General features: G+C 45.6%; 1 protein-coding gene across 1 annotated transcript in view; it reads left to right on the top strand.

The window, feature by feature from the left end:
- Window positions 1–4,124: 4,124 nt before the first annotated feature.
- The window catches only part of LOC138487262 (nicotinamide N-methyltransferase-like), a 30,468-nt gene continuing 15,141 nt past the window's right edge, over window positions 4,125–19,451 (top strand). Inside the window, exon 1 of the mRNA XM_069613888.1 lies at window positions 4,125–4,341. Coding sequence (XP_069469989.1) covers window positions 4,154–4,341 — 188 coding nt within the window. The 5' untranslated portion in view covers window positions 4,125–4,153. The remainder of the gene's footprint in view (window positions 4,342–19,451) is intronic.

Genomic DNA, 19,451 nt, shown 5'->3' with positions numbered 1-19,451 from the left:
AGGTTGCTAACAGCCTGTAAATGGAAGGAATACTACATCTAAAAGATGGCCTGATCTTGAACCGGGCCAAACGCTCTACGCCTGTTTCACCATGTTCCTAGCCCCAGGCTGTTGACAACCAATGACCTGCACATCATTGAGTTCCCAGAAGAAGCAAGATTGGACAAGGCAATCATTGACCTTACCTCGCTGATAATCAATCAAACAACTGTTGAGAGATGAGGCCAATTGCATGCTGCCAATGAGGTTTGTCTTGACAAAATGTGATAGGGCCCAATACAAACCCAGGAATTAACTGATTAAAATAGCCCTGTACTGGGCAACAGAGCCAATCAAACAAAGGGGGAAGTGAGACCGCACAGCACTGACAAAACCAACCTTCCTACAATGACAATCACGGTCGGGAACAGTACGATGGAGACAGGAAACCAAGTGGACAAAATCACAGGGATTAAGAAAAGAGAAGAAGAAAACTTTGGGAAGTGGCTGGCAGGGATCCTGTCAGAAAAAAAACAAAAAAGCATAATGCCATGAGGGCAAATTATGTTTTCAAACTTTTGTCATGATTTGCTTACAAGAAACCTGACTGCAGAACATGCCTATACAAGAAGGTTTCACTATCCACCTAAAGCCTGCACTAAAAGGCCGGAAAGGTAGACCAATGTCAGGTCTATTGACTGCAGTCAATATCGAATTAACCTTAAACCTTTTGGCATCGAGAACCCAAACCTCTTTATTCAAGTGATAACGCTAGAAGTTGGAGAAAGTGGGTCTGAAAACCAAAGGGTTTTGATTGTTTACAAAATATACTGGAACCCAGAATCCCCAGATACACAGACATTAACGGAAACCATAACTGATCTACTCAATCGTCAGTTAGAACAGTGGCATGACCCATGTATTATCATCTGTGGCTACTTACACATCTATTGCTTTGATAAAAATCGCTCTCATATTCAGAATACAGACCTTGGGTCCTGCCCTGCGGAGAGAAGATGCCTCGAGTGGCGTCATAACCTTGAGATGAGAAATATCAACATCCTGAAAGGTCACACTAGAGGGGACATCCCAGCCCAAATCACAAGGCCAGGAAAAGAGAATGGGCCAATTCTGGATTACATCTTCACTTCCTAAAATATGACCCAGCTAGTCAGATCACTGAAAGTGGAAGATATGACAGCAAGTGACCACAATATGCTAAGACTAACTTGAGCACCACTGAGAAATTACCAGGTAAAATTCTATCAGGGATCGCTGGAAGTAAACCCCAGAAGAAACTGGCTGATCATTCACCAAGACCAAATCTACCAGCTGAAAATCAAATGAAGACTTCAAACAGAGCTCTCTAGTGGGAGTCCTGGAGAGCAACCCATTGATTACACCATCATGTTGAAAGACTTTGTGGAAGTCAAATCTCATAACAACAAGAAGATCATTGGCTACCACCATAAACATGACTCCACATTGGCTACGAAGAAAAAGAGCCTAAACTCCAAATTACACAGCCTCAAAAAGGTACGTGCAGTGAAAGCCCAAGAGCAAATGAAAAAACTTGAACAACAATATCGGAACTGGGTCTCTGTACACAAGAAGAGGATGCTACAGACTCGGAGGCTATGTTGAATAAAATGTCATAGAAAAACACAGCAGAAATCTGGCAGACAATTAATGCAATTTATGCCTGCAAGACGCTTTAATTATGAACCCAGTAGCAGCAAGCGCATGGGTAGACCATTTTGCCTCACTCTTTGAGTGTAAAGAAAATGATCAGACTCCAGGGGCACCACTAAGCAATAGATAATGTAGCTTTGAAACAGATATTGAAGTAATTCTTGCGGTTAGCAATTCAAGGGTGACCAATGCAATGTTAAAAAAGGACCCGGCGCTCTGGGCATCATTCCTCCACTAGCTCTTAACCCACATTGAGAAAGCACGAAGGGTCCCGCTATCCTGGAAAAGCTCTGTGGTAGTCCCCATCTATGAGAAAGGGGACAGGTCAGAACCAAAAACGTATAGGCCTATTGCCCTCTTGGACAGGGCAGGGAAAATCTTTGCGTCTCTTGCCTGAAAGATCTGTCCGCCTGGAGTGTGTTCTCTGGGAAACGTGACAATTGGCAATTAAGTTTCATCAAAGGGATCAGCCCTCTCTTAACATCTTTTTCATTAATATTCTAAAAGCTTTAACAGAGAGGGAGAAACAGGGAAAGATCTAGATGGCATTCATAAATCTAGCCCAAGCTTTCGACACCATAAGCCGCCAGAAACTATGGACGAAACTGGATGAATGGGGATGTGCACTTGATACTAGTGAAGCACTGAAAGATCTCCACTCTGAGACAACTCTCAGCGTTAGGCTACACGGGTATGGCCTACTTTCTGATCCCATTCCAAATGATAAAGACTTTAAACAAGGATGCCTGCTGGCACCTGAGCTGTTGAACCTGTTAATTTTGGACCGGAAGGAAGCCTTTACCACTACTAGATGCTTCCCTCCTAAACTTGGAAATTAATCCATTGGTAGACTGCTCTACGCAGATGACGTTGTATTACTGTATTACTGGATCAAACACCAATCAATCTACAATGTCAACTTGACACCCTGCAAGAATATATGAGGCCAAACAGTCTGAATATAAACTCTGGAAAATCTCGAATTATGATTTTTGATGGAAACCATGGAAGCAAACAAAGGGAAAAACAACAGCCAGGGTTTCTACGTGGGGAAAAAGTCACTGAAGTAAGTTCAATCACCTATCTTGGTGTTTGCCTGAATGCCCAGAGACACATTATCCTTAGAAATAAAGCTTAGACTCTAGCCACTCAGGGTAGGCTGCCCATCAACAAGTTTTGGGGTTTCTCATTAGTGCCTGTGGTTTCATTTTATCGTATGAAGGTTACTCCGATGCTCACGTATGGAGCTGAAACATCCTTTGCATTACCAGCGGAGACATGGTCAAAATTAGAAGGCCTGTTTTGGAAGAGAGTTCTGGGTTTACCGAAAATCACCCCAATTCAATCAATAAGGATGGAACTTGGCCTTTCATCCTTATACACGACAGTAGTCTGGAAGTCCCTTGCACTGTACCGTAAATGCATACTTCCAAATGTCCCGGGAGACTTTTCAGCATTGAACAAAGCTCCACGAGAGAACACGGAAAGATCCCTAAATGAATGGAAGAACATCTGCCAGCTGATCCTAATCAGCCTGGGGGAAACAGAGCAAAGTTTGATCAGTAACCCCGAAGGGACCAAAATAAAGTTACTCACTCAGGAATGACACCTAACAAGAGAGACAACAATATAAACTCTATGGGAAATCGTTGTGGGAATCTGGGAAACTCAATAATTTACCACATTATCTTCAACGGTTCGCAAATCACCATCATAGAGCACAATTCATGCGCTTTCACTTGAACCTATTCCCGACAAGAGAAATTCTGAATTCAAGAAGGCATAATAGTGGTCCAGGTGTATCATGCAGGCTCTGTAGGAACACTTGGTATCGTTCTGCCCAACTGTAAGAGACATAAGGTCTACCATTCTGGGCAGGATTATAGACGAATACGAATCCAGAACGGCTGACGTCTGGTGGAATGTGTTAACACAAGGGGAACAACTAACTGTGACTCTCGCCCTTCTTAGGCTGTTGAAAGAGATTTTCAGAAGGATCGAGGAGAGCACAACCAAAGGTGGTGTGTCAACATAAGGACTGTCTACTGCCATTGTTTCAAAAAAGGTGGCCCGTCTGCTACTCTGATGAAGGCCTGAGGCAGGAGACATATATTGACTTCTGCAAAGCGCCTTTTCCTTTTCCTCTTCTTCAATGTTTTTTTCTTGTTCTTTTCTTTCTTATTTTAAAAATTTCAGTTAATGATATTTAAATGGTATATCGGATAGGTATTAGTTTTTCCCTTGTTGCAACACCAAACATCTTAATTAAAAAAAATAATAATAAAAATAGTCCACTTTCATGATGTGAAGTGATGTGCAATTTGTTGGCAGATATAGGAAGTAAAATTGAATATGAGAGGACCAGGCATGTTAATTTGGTCATGTTTGTTGCAAAACAACAATATGCTTCATACTTTAGGCTTTTAACATATTCCCGTCTGATTTCTTTTTTATCTAACCAGGTCGCGTGAAAGGAAACACCATGATTCACATGTCTTTATGCCCCTACATCCATTATAACTTTCCAGCCTGTGAATATTTCACAGAAATCATTTTTGGAACTGGGACTGACAGCTCTTTCCGGGAACTAGCGAAATGGCGGAAGAACGAAGCCAATGCCATAGACATGAGCCATGTAGCTCAGTTTGTTTGTGATGGTGAAGGCCACAGGTATGCAATCAGCAGTGATGCACTTATCTGCATTTATATAATAAATCAAATCACCAAAGATGGACCAAATTTCTTCCAACTTCGTCATTAAGTGCCTTATGGTTTTGCCCTCTCTCGCGCTTTAAAGTACCATGGCTACAATCATTCCCAATTATTTCTACTCAAAGACACTTAGAGAAACAAACAATTCTATTTTGTAGTTTTGTACGCCACTCCGATCCCTAAAAATATGACATCACAAGATCTACCTGCACATTTACATGATCTAATTGACAGCTTGTATATAGTAACGTTTAGCTACACTATGATATCATTAGATGTCCTGGGTCTGCACTTTGCTAACTCTCCTACTGCCTCTCAGCAGTGTTTTAGCAATCCCATGTCTTGCAGTGTTTCAGTAGCTTGACTCTTGTAGAGTCGCTATTGGTTCTGGATACAGAAAATTGTCTTGCGTACATGGCCTGTTGCTTCTCTTTCTCTTCCAGATAGACCACTACAGTTTTTACAAGTTTCCACCACTTTATGTTCCTCACACTTCTCTCACTCTTTAGAAATCAGGCTTCCCTCCTTGAGTGAATCGATAATTATTTTATAAACCGGTTCTTCTTCTTCTTCTTGTTCTCCAAGGGCTCAGGTGCACCTCCTTGATAGGGCTAAGCAACAAAATCCCCAGACCAAAAACCCCAAGAGCACACTGTGGTGATTCTGCACATAGGTTTTACATTATCTCACCCTCTCTCTCCTTGGACCCTCTAATGCCAACACGCTGCACCACAGACTTCCGATTGTGGGTGCCATACGATTAGAGAGGCAGTTCTAATTGCCATGAATCACTGGTGTTGCAGGGAGATTTGCTTCACTATAGAGTGACATGGATCAAGCCTGTATCAGGCGAGACTGTATCATTGTTTCTACAGTTTTCTTGTTAGTGTTTGTTAGGACAGTTTTTCTGAAGTCCAACTAAGGGCTTAGTAAAACCATTCAACTGAGGCAGTACAAGACTCCACTCTTAGTATAAGGCTGTACCACCTGAGTTCAGGATCGCATAGACAGGGCAGCCAGGCTTATTTTAGGAGGGAGAGAGGTCTATAGAATCAGTAAAAACAAAATTGTAATACAAATGGTCCAAAGAAATACTGAAACACTATGGGCCTCATTCTGACTTGGGCGGTAAGGGATACCAGGCACCGGTAAGGAGACCGGTGCCGGTAAACCCTTACCGCCCAATTCTGAGGCTCTTTAGCGGGAACCGTAAAGGATGTGCGGTCTGACCACACGTCCTTTATGGGTCCTACTAAGTGACCAGGGTGCTAATTATGGGCCTTCTATTTGCGGGCCTGTAATTAGCACCTTCCCCATTCCCATTGAGCCCTATAGGGGCTGAAATGGGAATGGGGAATGGTTGGTTGAATGAGGACTTACCGGGTCCTCCAGGGTCGGAATGACTCGGTAAGTCCCCATCCAACCAGACAGGACCCGGACCCGGTATTGGAGGCAGCCATGGCGCTAATAGTGCCATGGCTACCTCCAATCTCGGAATGAGGCCCTTTGTATTGTAAAAATAAATGGCTTATTTAAATAAGAGTAGGCCCTGATAAATCTTGCGGGGAAATAAGTACTATCACATTTTATATAACCACATTTATAAAAACACAACAATATGCTTGAAGGTTCATATATCAAAACATAGGGCCTCATTACGACCCTGGCGGTAAGGGGTTAGCGCCAGCGTTAGCTGCGCCGACCCCTTACCGCCAATCACGAGTTCCCTTTCCGCCATGGCGGATTTTACACCTGCTTCTAGCGGGTGTAAAAAACCATGGCGGTAAGGGAACTTGATGTTAATTACGCCACCGTAATTTACGGTGGCGTAATTAACGCCTTCCCCACTCCCATTATGCCCTATGGGGCAAAAATGGGAATGGGGAAGGGTAAATGGGGATTGGGGACTTACCGCCCCGCCGACCTCGGAATGGGGCGGTAAGTCCGCCAACCACCATGGCGTAAACGTAGTTTACGCCATGGTGGTAAAGTCACGGCCCAGGCGGTAACTTACCGCCTGGGTCGTAATGAGGCCCATAGACCTTAGTTACAGAACTAAACAGTAGTCTAGTTAAGTCAAACCCTTTCATACACACCTATTCTTGGGGAGTAAAAACCAATGGTTACTTTCAAATTACATTCACTAATTCAAGGGTAGTAGACCCTACCAGTTGTACCATGAGGCTCAGCATGAAATCACATAGTAAGTCAACTGCACAATATACATTTCAGATCTAGTGAAACACAGATTCTAGGAACAGTATACACCTACAAGTCTGATTCAGGATAACACAGTAATTCTAGGGGAGTTGGACCTTGAGTTGTAATATTCAATTACAATGTCGTTTTGTTTATTTATTCATACATTTATAGCAGCACGTAAAGCCGGCAGGCATCTAGGCGCTAGTTACAGATCAAGTATCAAAGGTTCTGTGGAAGTGTGAGGAGAAGGAAAAGTCAGTTGAATAGGAAAGTTTTGAGGTGCTTTCTGAAGACATTGTAGGATGGTTCTCTGCATAGATGTAGGGGTAGCTTGTTCCAGTGAGACGGTGCCCAGACTGGGAAAATGTAACGCTCACCTGATTCCCACGAGGCGCTGATCCCGGCTGGGCTGCTATCGTTTCTTCAATTGAGAAGCGTAGAGCTCGGACGACTCTCAGGACTGGGCTTCCTCTTGTCGAATGTCTGACTTGCAGGGTAAGTTTTCTGCAGGTGGAAGAAAAAGGGTTAATCACCGTTTGATGGGATTCCTTCTCCCACCAATCGCCTGTTTCTCCCGCAGCCTAGCTTTCTACTTGTCTCGGCGAGCTCTCACCTTAGGCGTATAAATGCTGAGCTCTCCATCCTGCGTCTGGTGCAGGGGTGCGTGGATTCCAGTTATGTCACTGGATGAGTTCAGTGTTGAGGCTCAAGTCTTTTGCAGCCTTAGTTGTGGCACTGGTGCTGGGATGCCGAAGACCGTTGCCGCCGTTACTACACGAGCGGATGCTTGTAAGTATACTGTAGTCTTTAGGCTTTAAAAGATGGGCACCTCAATAATGTCCCTTTTCCTTTGCTTCAGCCCTCGGGATGCTGTGGGCGTAGTTTTCCGTTGCCGCTGCACGTGCCGATGCACGTAAGTATAATGTTCGTTGGCCGCTTTTAATGGCACCTCTAATAATGTCCTTTTTCTAGTTTTCAGGTGTCGGGATGCTGCGGGCTTTATATCCGTTGCCACTGCACGTGCCGATGCACATAAGTATAATGATCGTTGGCCGCTTTTAATGGCACCTCAAATAATGTCTTTTTCCTGTTTTTCAGGTGCCGGGATGCTGAGGTTGATGCGGCCGCTACTGGGCTTGCAAAACTGGTAAGTTAAGATGAATACAACTGCCTTCACCCGAACCCCTTTTTAATTATGTCCTTTGCCTTTCAGGTGCAGAGAAGCTGTCGAAGAGAAGGCCGCGGTTAGCTCCGTTGCAATCACGGATGGATCAGGTAAGCGGGCGCGGCTGCGAGCGAGTTGCACTTTTCTAACCTTATGTTTATTCTTTGCAGGTTTTGCTGGTGACTGGATTCCGGGATCTGGTAAGTATTGTTCTGTGTCTTTCTTCATCCACAGGTTGCTGCGCGGAAGCTGAAGATGACTCTGGACCTGGAATGCAGGAGCCGACTCGGTGAGCGTCCTGCTGCTGCTGCAGAATAACGCGAAGCACGTGTTTTCCATCGGGCGTGGTTTAAATAGCAGAGAAGTGCTTCCAGTGTGTGTTCTTCCAGCGGTTCCACCCAGGTAAGAAAAGAGTTCCTGAATGGAGGGAATAGTTCCTCCCAGCCCTGATGGCTGGGGACTTCAACCAGACCGGTTTGTTCTGGGTAAATATGCAGCATGGTCTGCCTCAGGTAAGTCCACCCAAGCATTATTACACTGTTTATCAATATGAGCCCAGCGCCTATGGCGCCGGGACTGAAACCCTTCATGAGCCTGGCGCCAAAGGCGCCAGGACATGGTCCAAAGGGCTGTGTAGGGGTCTGCTGGGTCCGGAGTAGTGGAAGACGGGTCTGCTTCCGAGGGCGCTGGGCCAGTCCTGGCCCCTCGGGAGTAGCGCCCATGACAGAAAATAGAACCTCCCACGTTAGATCGTTTGAAGCATGGTGTGACGTGACGATGACTGTAGGCAACTCTGGGAGGTCTTACTGAGGCGCATTTTGTGACGTTGTTGACAAGGTATCAAGGTGCATCGTTTGAGAGACAGCGGTCGGTGAATGATAGAATTTTGAAGATAATTCTATCCTTGACAGGGAGCCGATGTGCGAAAATTCGGGTGTCTGAGATGTGGTCCCATTTGCTGATGTCAAGAGTGTCTCTAAGCAAATTGTTCTGAGTTTTGTTTGCACAGTTTGTTTTCAGAAGTGCCACAGAGCAAGGCGTTGCAGGAGTCAGGTTTAGAGCATATAGGTGATTGTGCAACTTCCAGACAGTTAGTGGTAGAAGGAACCGTTTGGTGGCATTGGTTAGTTTGATCGTATACCTTGATGTGGTGGCAATGTGGTTTATATGACGGGTGTTTGTGCCCACCCTCACTCTACGTGTAAAAATGAATAAAACAGACACTTCCTGGACAGGTAATAAGGCACAAAAGAGCCGGCTACGAGAGTCCAAGGAAAAGTTTATCTAGATCTCTGAGAGGCTCTGACCACATCAAGGTTACAACACATTTATATAGTACATCGACATCTTTAACATATGATGCTACATTGGACCTGGATTGGTCAGCCTTGGTGGTTTCTTAGGTGTGGGCATCATCTCTTCCTCCGGGTTGGTTGCTTGGTTGGCGGGAGGACTGACGTCAGACATCTGTGCTCCGGATGGGTGAAGGTCAGGTCGCTGTGAAGCACGGTGGTCACTATCTAAGCTAAGAAAAAACATTCTGAGTAATTCATGCACTAAATAATAATTGATCAAAAGACCCTCAGTAGTGTATCATGTCTTTATACAAATCACTCAAGAGTTTATACTATCTACAACATTTGGTTTATACAAGTCACAGGTTTATGGGCCTTGACCACTGTAATATTGTCATTGAACTATAAGGTTAGTCTCACAAGAATCTCAGGTATGTGGCACTTGTTAGTATTGGGCACGATATACTGCAGCAGGGGTCTAATGTTAGTTGGGGGTCTGTTGGGTGGGCTTCATAGCATGGTTGGCAGTCTGGCACATGAAAGGAATGCCTTGCAAGGACACAGGGTTAGAATGAAAATAAGTTTCAACTGGCGGGGGTAAGAGGGCAAGGACACTTTTGTGGAGATGGACGAGCTATGTGCTTGACTCATGTTGGTTCACATGCAGGACAGTGATCTCAGAGGAAAAACGATGCGTTACATTTATTATTTGTTGCAAGCAGCTCTGGCTTCAGCGTGAGAATGGATCTGCTGAGTTTTCCAGTTAGAGTGGGGACGAGGGTGGGGGCCATGTGCTCCGAGCTACTGCGGCGGGCACAAGGGAGAGATGCATTTTGTACTATCGCAGTGAGACCTGTTACCAAGATGGAGTCAAAAGGGGGTACAAAAAATGGATGCCCTGTGTCCTGCTTGGTGTTCCCATCTACGCAAATGTAACCAAAAGTTAGCATCGCATAAGGGCAAGGAGCGTACCCACCACTAGAGGCACTTGGTCCGAGTTTTGTACTGAGAAGTGATGGTAGAGAGGGGCCCATTGGCCCCTCGGTCCCACACATTCCCCCCTTTCGTTACATCTAAAGTAAAGAACACTTCTACTTTTTATTCTTTTCATTCTCCCTTTGATGGTACTCAGCCTCTGCCACAGCCTCGTCCCACGCAGGGGTGCCTTTTATGGGCATCCATGCTCTGCATACACTTCTTAGGCTATTTCCTCTTCTGGCATATTCATCTGGTGTGCACATTAAGTAAATACCTCCATCCCCATCTAGATCTACCCATACTTCTTGGTACCATTGAAACTCGCTTGGTTCTTTTATCGTTGTATGATGCAACTTATCAACTATATCCCCATATTGCCTGTAAATTGCTGTCATCCTGTATTGTGGTGTAGTGTATTCCCCTGTTTGCATTTGTGCATCTATCATGGTAGCTACCGTTGTCGGTCGGCCCATTGTTACCATCATCATAGCTGAGGTCGGCATGCTTTTCTCACAACACTCAGTCCCAGTTGGCACACACAATAGTACAGGAGCACAAAGACGATGATGGGGATCAGTATGTTTATTGCCACATTTACCCATGATGGTATCCAGCTGAACAAATTGTCGAACCATGTGCTTTCTTCTGCTCCTCTTTCTGCTCTCATTCTCTCCCCTAGGTTGTGCACTGCGTTTATCACAAGGGAGAGTGTCCCGTTATCAGCATCTTCAGTTGGCATGAATGTGCAACACCCCCCCCAATTTTCTGACAAACACCGCCGTCCATCGCAGTGAGGAGATCTAGGACATATCTGTTTTGCATTGTCATTAGGCGCAGCGTGCAGAGCTCTATTTTTATCACGTTGAACCCCTCTTCAGTGTCGTTGGCCAGTTGAATGAGCTCCCAGCGCACTATCTGCAACCATTTGGCGTTCGCTCGTGCTTGCAGTCCCGGGGCAGAAGTGATGCGAAAAATGTTTCTGCTGATGAAAAGAGCTTGTATTTCTGCGGGATCTCAGCAAGGAGTTTCGATGATTCGGATGAGAGGTAATTGGAGGACCTTTTATTCCGTGTCAATCTTTTCTTTAATTCATATTCTGACAATAGTTAATATGCTGGAGCTTCTGTTCTTATTAGTTGGGGCGCTGTCGATGGTTCAGCCGATTGCCCTGCTGCCGATATGCCAGCCGATTGCCCTGCTACCGATATGCCAGCTGATTGTGCTGCTGACCCCTGGATATTGCTTCCTGGTATTACCATCAGGGCTATGTGGAGGGTCACTAGAGCACAAGTTCCCTTCCATGATGCAGGGAGGTGCAGGTAAGCTTGTTTGCCGCAAACCCAATACATGTCCATTAGTGCAGCTGTGCCTTTCTTCATGTCGGGTATTATTACTGTTTTGTTACATCTCCTTGCCTCCCCCATGTTCACTTTTCCTTCCCCACAGAAACACAGTTCATGTGGCACTTCTTTTTGTATTTTGATATGTTTCTCTAATGCTGTGACCCACGTTAGCTTTGCGACATGTTGCGACCAGATGGGGTCGCATACCTCTTTTATCCATTGAAAAGTGTCATTTGGTAGGCCTCAAAGTGCTTCTGCTTTGCATTCGATTGTTTCTTTGTGCCATTTATTTTCTGCATATCGTGTCCCCTTGATGACAAGAAATCGTTCCTGAGGCAAATTACTCCTTGGCGCCTGCTTGTTCATGTTTTCTCATTCTCCAGCTTTTTCAATGTGACGGTGTGTGCCTGGAACGGGCTCTTTATTCTGCATAAAACCAGATGAATTAAAGATTGTGCCTCTGACAAGGGCACTTCCTGTGGTTCTAACATTTCCGGTGTTCCTGATGCGTGCGGAATGAGTGAACAGTTGTAGCAGCTTTCATTTGTTGCTTGCTTCTCCGTAGCACTCATGTTGGAATACCATTTATTTGATTGATCAGGGTGGCGGGGATCTTCAATTTCGTCTAACCCGAGGTCATGATAGATGTCATATCTTTTCCCTCCTGCCCCCTTTTTCTCCTCCTCCTCCCTTCCTGGTTATTGTTTTTCACCCTTTTATAATGTTTTAGGAACATTCCAGCCCAGGTTGTATCATTATTATTTATTATGGCATGTGTATCGTCATTAGTAGCAGCAATGTTGTGTGAGGTAGGGTGCATGGTTGTTTGTGCATTAATACTAGTGTTAGCTAAATCATTTGACCAATAATAATCTCCATCATATTCGTTATATCCATAAGTATTACTCATATTTACATTGAAACCTAACACTGGCACATTTGTTGATCCTACAGTGATGTATTCTGAGGATTGTATCACATCTGTTTTGTTGACATTAATCTCATGTGACTCTTTCCATATAGCCTTTACCTCAGTCCATATCATTTGCGATCCTTCTCGTATCATGTTAGCCCCGCTTCCTCCCCTTTGCATGTCATTAACAAATGATAAAAGGGTATAATACCAAGCTGCGAAAAACAACATTACTGCCATCAAAATCGCAGCACATTTCAAAACACATTTAACGTTACTGAACCTTTTAGCCCTAATGGCGACCCTATCACTATCTAACATTATTTAATTCTCTGCGATTGTAGATTGTTGTGATATTTTTAACCTGGAGGGGCGATATAAATTCGTTAAGTTACCACAATATATACATATGTTTACATTCTTGTTCAACTTCATGTTTAATCATCATTTTCAGTCATGCTTCTTCTTTTACTCTATTGCACATGTACCTTTGCTATAGAGATAGTAGTCGGAATGAAGGTGGGAGACAGAGAGGGAGAGATAGTTGAAGTGTATAGACAATATGTCGGCCAATTAAAGAGGAGAGGAGGAAAAGACAGAAAAGAAGGAAGGAGGAGATAAGCCGTGTAGAACAAAATACATATCATGACTTTGATCTCTGCACATTTTCTTTACTGACAATTTTGTTATTTGTTTTCAACCTCATTTGTTGTTCCAGTGGCGCTATCTTGCTCTTCCTGTGGGATTGTACTATTGTGTGCCCTCCTCACATCGGATAAGTGCACCCAATACTTCAATCCCTTTACCTTCACCACGATGGGTGTGCTATAAATGTCCTCATAAGGGCCATGAAACCTGGGTGAATTCCACCTTCTCACAAAGCTGCAGTCATACACATGCACTCCTGGCATCAGTGCCCGCTTGAACTGTCTGTGGCTGGTGTGGTAGTATCAGTCGCCACATTTTCAGTAAAAGGCTGTGCTATTTGTCGTGCTATGCTTCGTACTGCGCGCGTTAACTGGGTTAGGTATTCCTTGAACTCTTCCCCCAGCACTGTGGCAGCCCTGTGCGCATCTGAGGCTCTTCTAATCGGGGATACTGGCATGTGTATTCGCCTCCCAGTCACAATTTCGTGGGGGCTTGGATGGTGGTCTTTACATGGTTGTGTCCTGAGTTGGAACAGTGCTAGGGGCAAGCAATACACCCAATTTTTCTTCAATGTGTTACACAGCTTAAATAACTTACTCTTTAATAATCCATTGATCTTTTCTGCCATCCCATTCGCCATTGGATGATAAATTGAGCACAGTTTGTGTTTTACCCCCAAGAGTGATGTCACTTCCTTAACGAGGTAATTCACAAAGTGTGTACTGTTATCTGATCTAATGACATTGCATATTCCCCATTGTGAAAACACCTCCCGCACAAGGAAATTGGCTGCACATTTTGCGTCCGGGTGGGGACATGGGCCCGCTTCCACCCACCTTAAAAAGGGGCACACCACCACAATCAAATATCTTGCTCCATTACACCGCTCTCCCATATCAGCATAGTCTATGTGGAGCTCTCTAAATTGTCCTGTTGGTCGGGGCAGTGTACCGCGCAGTGTTCTTAATGTCATTCCTGAATTATATGTTTGGCATGTTATACATTCTACAATGAATTTTGACAAGTGCTCTTGCAAATTGGGGATGAACCAGTGTTCCTGGATGTCTGCGGCCATGTGTTTTGCTACATGGTCGGGGAAATGCAGCTGTTGGAATGCTATTTCTAGTAACTCTATGGTCATTACAACCTTCCCTGTTGTCTCTTGCCTCCAAATGAGATTGGAGGCTGATTGTTTACATCCCTGTTTGCTCCACAGTTCTTGCTCCTCTGTGGGCGCACTTCTTTGTAACTCTATTATCTGCCCTATTGGGGTATTATTGTATGCTTCCTCTTGTGGATCTGTGGTGGCTGCTTTTGCAATGCATTCGAGTGTTAGTGTCACATTGAAATATGAGGCCTCCTCCGCTGCTGCATCGGCTGCCGCGTTTCCCAATGAGATTGCATCTGTGTTGTTGGTATGGGCTTGGCATTTCACCACTGCCACTACCGATGGTGCTGCTAATGCATCTATTAGTTCATTCAACAATGTTGCGTGCTGTACTGGAAAATCGTCTGCCCTCCTGAATCCTCGTCTGCGTCACCGTGACAACCCTGAGTGCACTGTGGTAGTTGCATAAGCTGAATCTGAGTATATTGTCACCGCACAGCCTTCGGCTTAATTCTGGCGCTTTTGCACAATCGTCTCATATTCATCTTCCTCCATGCGCACTACCGCCATTCCAATGTGTTTTTCCCCTGTTTCGGGGTTTATTGATGCTGACCCATCTATGAAATATATTTCTCCCTCCTCGCATTCTCGCTTGCTTTCGGGATGTCATCACCTTCCCCCTCATATGTGGCACAATCGTGTTCTTGTATGTCCTCTGTCGTGCATGGCTCTGTAATAAATGTTGCTGAGTTCACTGTCTTGCACCTCACAACATGTACGTTGGGGCTTGAGATTATTACTTCATATGCTGTGGCTCTTTGTGTCGTTAGTGTTGATTTTGATCGCTCAAGGATGGCGAACAGGGAATGCTCCGCATATAGCGTTACCGAACATCCCATGATAATGGTGGCGCTTTTTTCAATCGCGAAGGCCGCAGCTGTGAGAGCCTGTTCGCATGTGAAATGACCTTGCATTAGATCTAGTGTCCCACTCTAGTAGGCCAAATGTTTGTGACCTTGTGAAAACAAGAAAAATTCCCTCTCATAATCTGGGTTCGCGAGGACTGGTGCGTCAGCAATGAGGTCTTTTAGTCTCAAATACTGTGTTAACATTTCCTGCGTACATTTTATTGCCGCTCTATTTTTCTGTGCCTCTTTTAACGCTTGTAATAAGGTACGTGTGTATGCCGCGTAATCAAGGATTCATGCTCGGCAATAGTTACAAATGCTAAGAAACTTTTGCATGTCTTTCACAGTTTTTGGGATTATTATGTTGCATATAGCAGTTGCTCTGTCTGGGAGTATTCACTTCCCATCTTTTGATATTAGCTGTCTGAGGTATACAACCTCGGAAAGACAGTATTGCAATTTCCATTTGTCTATCTTGTATCCCTTGGTAGCTAGCACATTCAGTAGTGCTATCGAGTCTTCTCAACACTTTTCTTCCGTATGGCTACAGACGAGTAAATCGTCTATGTATTGAATGATGGTGCTTTCTACATCTATGTTTCCAATGTCTTCCCGTAAAACCCTGTTAAAAATGCTTGGGCTTTCACAATAACCTTGCGGGAGTCTGCGATGTTCATACCTGTTGTTCCCCAATGTGAATGCTGTCAGGTACTGCGATCCTGGGTCGAGTGGTATGGAGAAGAAAGCATTCTTCAAGTCAATTACAGTGAAACATGTTGATTCTTTTGGCACATTGCACAATATTGATGCCGGGTTAGGCACTAATGGGAACTCTTTTTGAATGACGTCATTGAGTGGGCGCAGATCCTGGATCATCCGCCACGCCCTTTCTTTGCTTTTTGAATTGGAAAAATCACTGTATTACATGGGGAGTTTGATGGCACTATGATGCCTTGTTTCAGGAGTGCATTTATTCCTAATTCCCTCCTCCGCTTCTCTTGATATGGGATATTGTTTTACCCTCAGCAGTATTTCACCTGGCTTGAGTTTTATTTTTATTGGTGTCACCTCATGTAGTAGCCCTACATCGTGGGGCCCTGTGGTCCAAATTTGAGGTGCTACTTTTGCCATGTCTTCCTCAAATATAGTCAGTGGGGCCTTAATGCTAGCCATCAGTGGGTTATGTACCTCTCTGTACTGGATCATAATGTCACATGGTATGCTTATTTCCATTATTATTTCTCCATCATTCTCACCATCAGTGAACAATTCCTCGTCTGTTATATCTCGTAGCATTATGTTTGGGTCCATGCATGACACAGTTCTCCACTCGCACCCATGCGCGTCCAGTCCTATGACCACAATACGTTTGCTTGATACCTAAAATGTCTCAATATCTATGGACATTATCGTGCCTGGTACGACATCTGTGTGTGCAAATGGGCGGAATATGAAATCTGATGGTGTTCTCCATTCTTTTCTTGTTATCTCTGGCACCGCTCGTGCTAATACCTTGATGCCATAAATAAAGATGCTTATATCAATGGGTATTCCCCGCACCACAACTTCGTTTATTACTGTGCTGATCATCAATATGGCTCGTACTAGGCATACTCCTGGTGTTGAACACACTATTCCTCGTTCTGTAAACAAGATGGTCATATTTAATTTGCTTAACAGATCTCTCCCCAGCAAATTGATTGGCGCGTCTTCGTGATACAGTAAGGGTACGCGCACAGTTTTTCCCCCACCGTTATATCAAGATCTTTAGTGTAAGGAACTTTAAAATAGCCCCAGAGAACCCCTGCATCTCTAAATTCCTGCCTGAGAGCGGAAACCGCCCTTCCATAAGACATGATTTCTCCGCTCCAGAGTCTACCATAAAGATAAACTGCTTATTTCCTATCTCTGCCGCCACTAGTGGTTCCTCTTCTGCACATAGGGTGGTGGATAGGACTGGACACGGAAGTGTTCCCTGTGGGCTGTCCTAATCTGAAGGTCTTTGTTGCACTGGCACTGAGAAGACATTATCTCCAATCACCAGGGCTTTAAGTGGGCCGGGGCCTGCCGGGGCTGAGCCCCGGCAGGCTCCGAAATTTCGTTTTGAGGCGGGGCCCTGTCGGGGCCCACTAATCTCCCCGGGCAGCCCCTGTCACTACACGAAAAGGCATTTTTTTCTACAGCCTGAAGCTCTCGCTCGTCTGCGAGAGCTTCAGGCTTCAGAAAAAAATGCCTTTCAGCTATAATGGTGGCGCCGCACCTGCGAGGCATCCCTTTAATCAAGGGATGCACGTGGGCCGGCGCCACCATTATGGAGAAACGTGAGGCCGCTGGAAGCAGAGGCCTTGCTTTCTAAATACTGCAGCTCCCGCGGAGTTTCAGTCTTTAGGAAAAAGGCCTCTGCTTCCAGTGGCCTCACCCTTTCAGCCTTAATGGTGACGCTGCCCCTCCCCAGCTGGCGAGGGGCAGCACCACCATTAAGGCTGAATAGGCGAGGCGCTGTCCCCTGCCAGGCAAGCCCATACAAAATAAATGCAGAGATCAGCACCCTCTCCCCTATAGGGGAGAGGGTGCTAATCTCTACGAAAGGCTGCCTGGCAGGGGTGCCAGTAGGCCATTGAGCCAGGGCTCGTCAAGGGGGCGTGGCCTAACGGCCCATCAAGACCCCGTTGTTAGGCCACGCCCCCTCGATGGGCCCCGGCTCGATTTGTAGTGCCACTTAAGGCACTGCCAATCACGGTCACGCCACGGTACAGTGCGGGCGCACCGTTCGCAGATGTTGCATAACAATTATTGGTTGCGCTTCCCACTGCATTTTGTCTTGCCATTGGTTGTGGTGGTAGTTGCTGTCCTTGCTATACCTGAGGTTCGTTATAGCATTGGTCTTGCTGTCTCCCACTTCCCATCGGTAGTCCATAGGGGCTACCTGGGTGTGGGAATCCCCAACCTTGTTCGTTCTCCATGGGCTGTTGCCCCTGGAAATACCCTGAAGGCCACATTCTACAATCTCTGAAGTAGTGTCCCCATCTCCCACAGTTCCAGCATGCCCCTTGTGGTCCGCCTCTCATTCCCTGACCGCCAAATCCTCTATTTCCCATACCTCCAAACCCCCCTCTCTGGCCACGGTACCCACCTCTTTCTCTTGCTGGTCTTTCTTGCCACTGTTGTCCCCCTTATTGCTCTTCCCCGTTCCACTGCCCTTGTCCTCCTGTGGCCCACAGTGCTGCTATTGTTGCTGGTCTGTTTCCCGCTCCTTCGTCCCCCTCGTTTTCTCGGTCTGTGGTTGCGCTGGTGTTGACGGTGGCGACCTTCACTAACTTGTTCTGTAGCAGCTTTGCTTCGTCTGCCAGCCTTTTTTGTGCTATCTCCCTTTCTCTCTCTTTGATCCTCCTGCAGTGGTGCACAATTATACTCTGTATTTCAGGCCAGCCCTTGGCTTCTATCCCAGCTATTTTGTCCAAGGCCTTCTGCACCTCCTTCGGGAGCCCCTTTTTGATGATAAAATAAAACAAGGCGGTGGACTGGTTCCACGCCGTGCCAGTTTCGCTTCTCCATAAATCCTGCACCCGCAGTATGAATTGCGTAGGATCCTCGTTCTCCTCCATTGTGCACTGCATCACTAAATGTAAAACTGGAATGTCTGAAAAAGTGCGCCTCAATGCATCCCATACTTGTGCTTGAACGTTATTGAACGCTGATCCATCATGGCGGTCACAACTCATAGTGACTCCAGGGAATCCGGCCTTTTCCCACACGGTGTCTGCTTGGTTACCAATTGCTGACACTAATAAGCTCTTCATATCCCCTATCGCTAGCGGCACCCGTGCTGTGTTTTTCTCAAAGGCGTGTATCCATTTCCCAGCCCCTCCCGACAGTGGGGGGAGGACCTTTAGCAAATTGTTTATATCCATTTGAGCCCATAGAATGTAGTGTGGCCTACCTGCTCCTTTATGTATCAATGGCATTTGTAACTTGTGTTTCTTTCCTACCTTACTTACCGCACCTTTCTTTATTTTACTTACCATCAGATTTCCCCCTCGCTGTCTTAATCTACCGTGCCATAGTGGTGGCGATGGTGTATCTGGGTACCGGCGGTTTGGCAGTGGGGACCCGGTCTCTGCAGCAGCCTCTTCATATTCGTCTAAGTCACTCCACACTTCTTCTATTTCCGATTCTTGCTCATTCTTCCCTTCACCTCCTTCTCCTCTCTCACTTTCTGGGGTGGGTGGGCATATAATCCTCACGGGTTTGTCATTTAGATGGAACAGGAACTCCCCTGCCCGCCACTCTTTTTCTTGCCCTTGTGGTATGCGTGTTTCTTGTGATGATACTGATCGCGCTGGCTCTGAGATCGCTTGCACCACTTCCCCTGCTGTGTTCGATGTTGGCGTTAGATCCGCTATGGATAATGGTGGCACTTCTCCTCCCCCTGGCAGCATTTGGCCTCTATCGCACAATGCTCTTAGCCGCGTTATTTCCATCTGTGCATGCGCTAGCTGATGGTCTAA

This window comes from Ambystoma mexicanum, chromosome 9 (genome assembly GCF_040938575.1).
Source record: "Ambystoma mexicanum isolate Mex_15411 chromosome 9, UKY_AmexF1_1, whole genome shotgun sequence".
NCBI classification, from domain to species: domain Eukaryota; kingdom Metazoa; phylum Chordata; class Amphibia; order Caudata; family Ambystomatidae; genus Ambystoma; species Ambystoma mexicanum.
The sequence above is the reverse complement of the archived record's forward strand: the minus strand, read 5'-3'. Positions and strand labels throughout refer to the sequence as shown.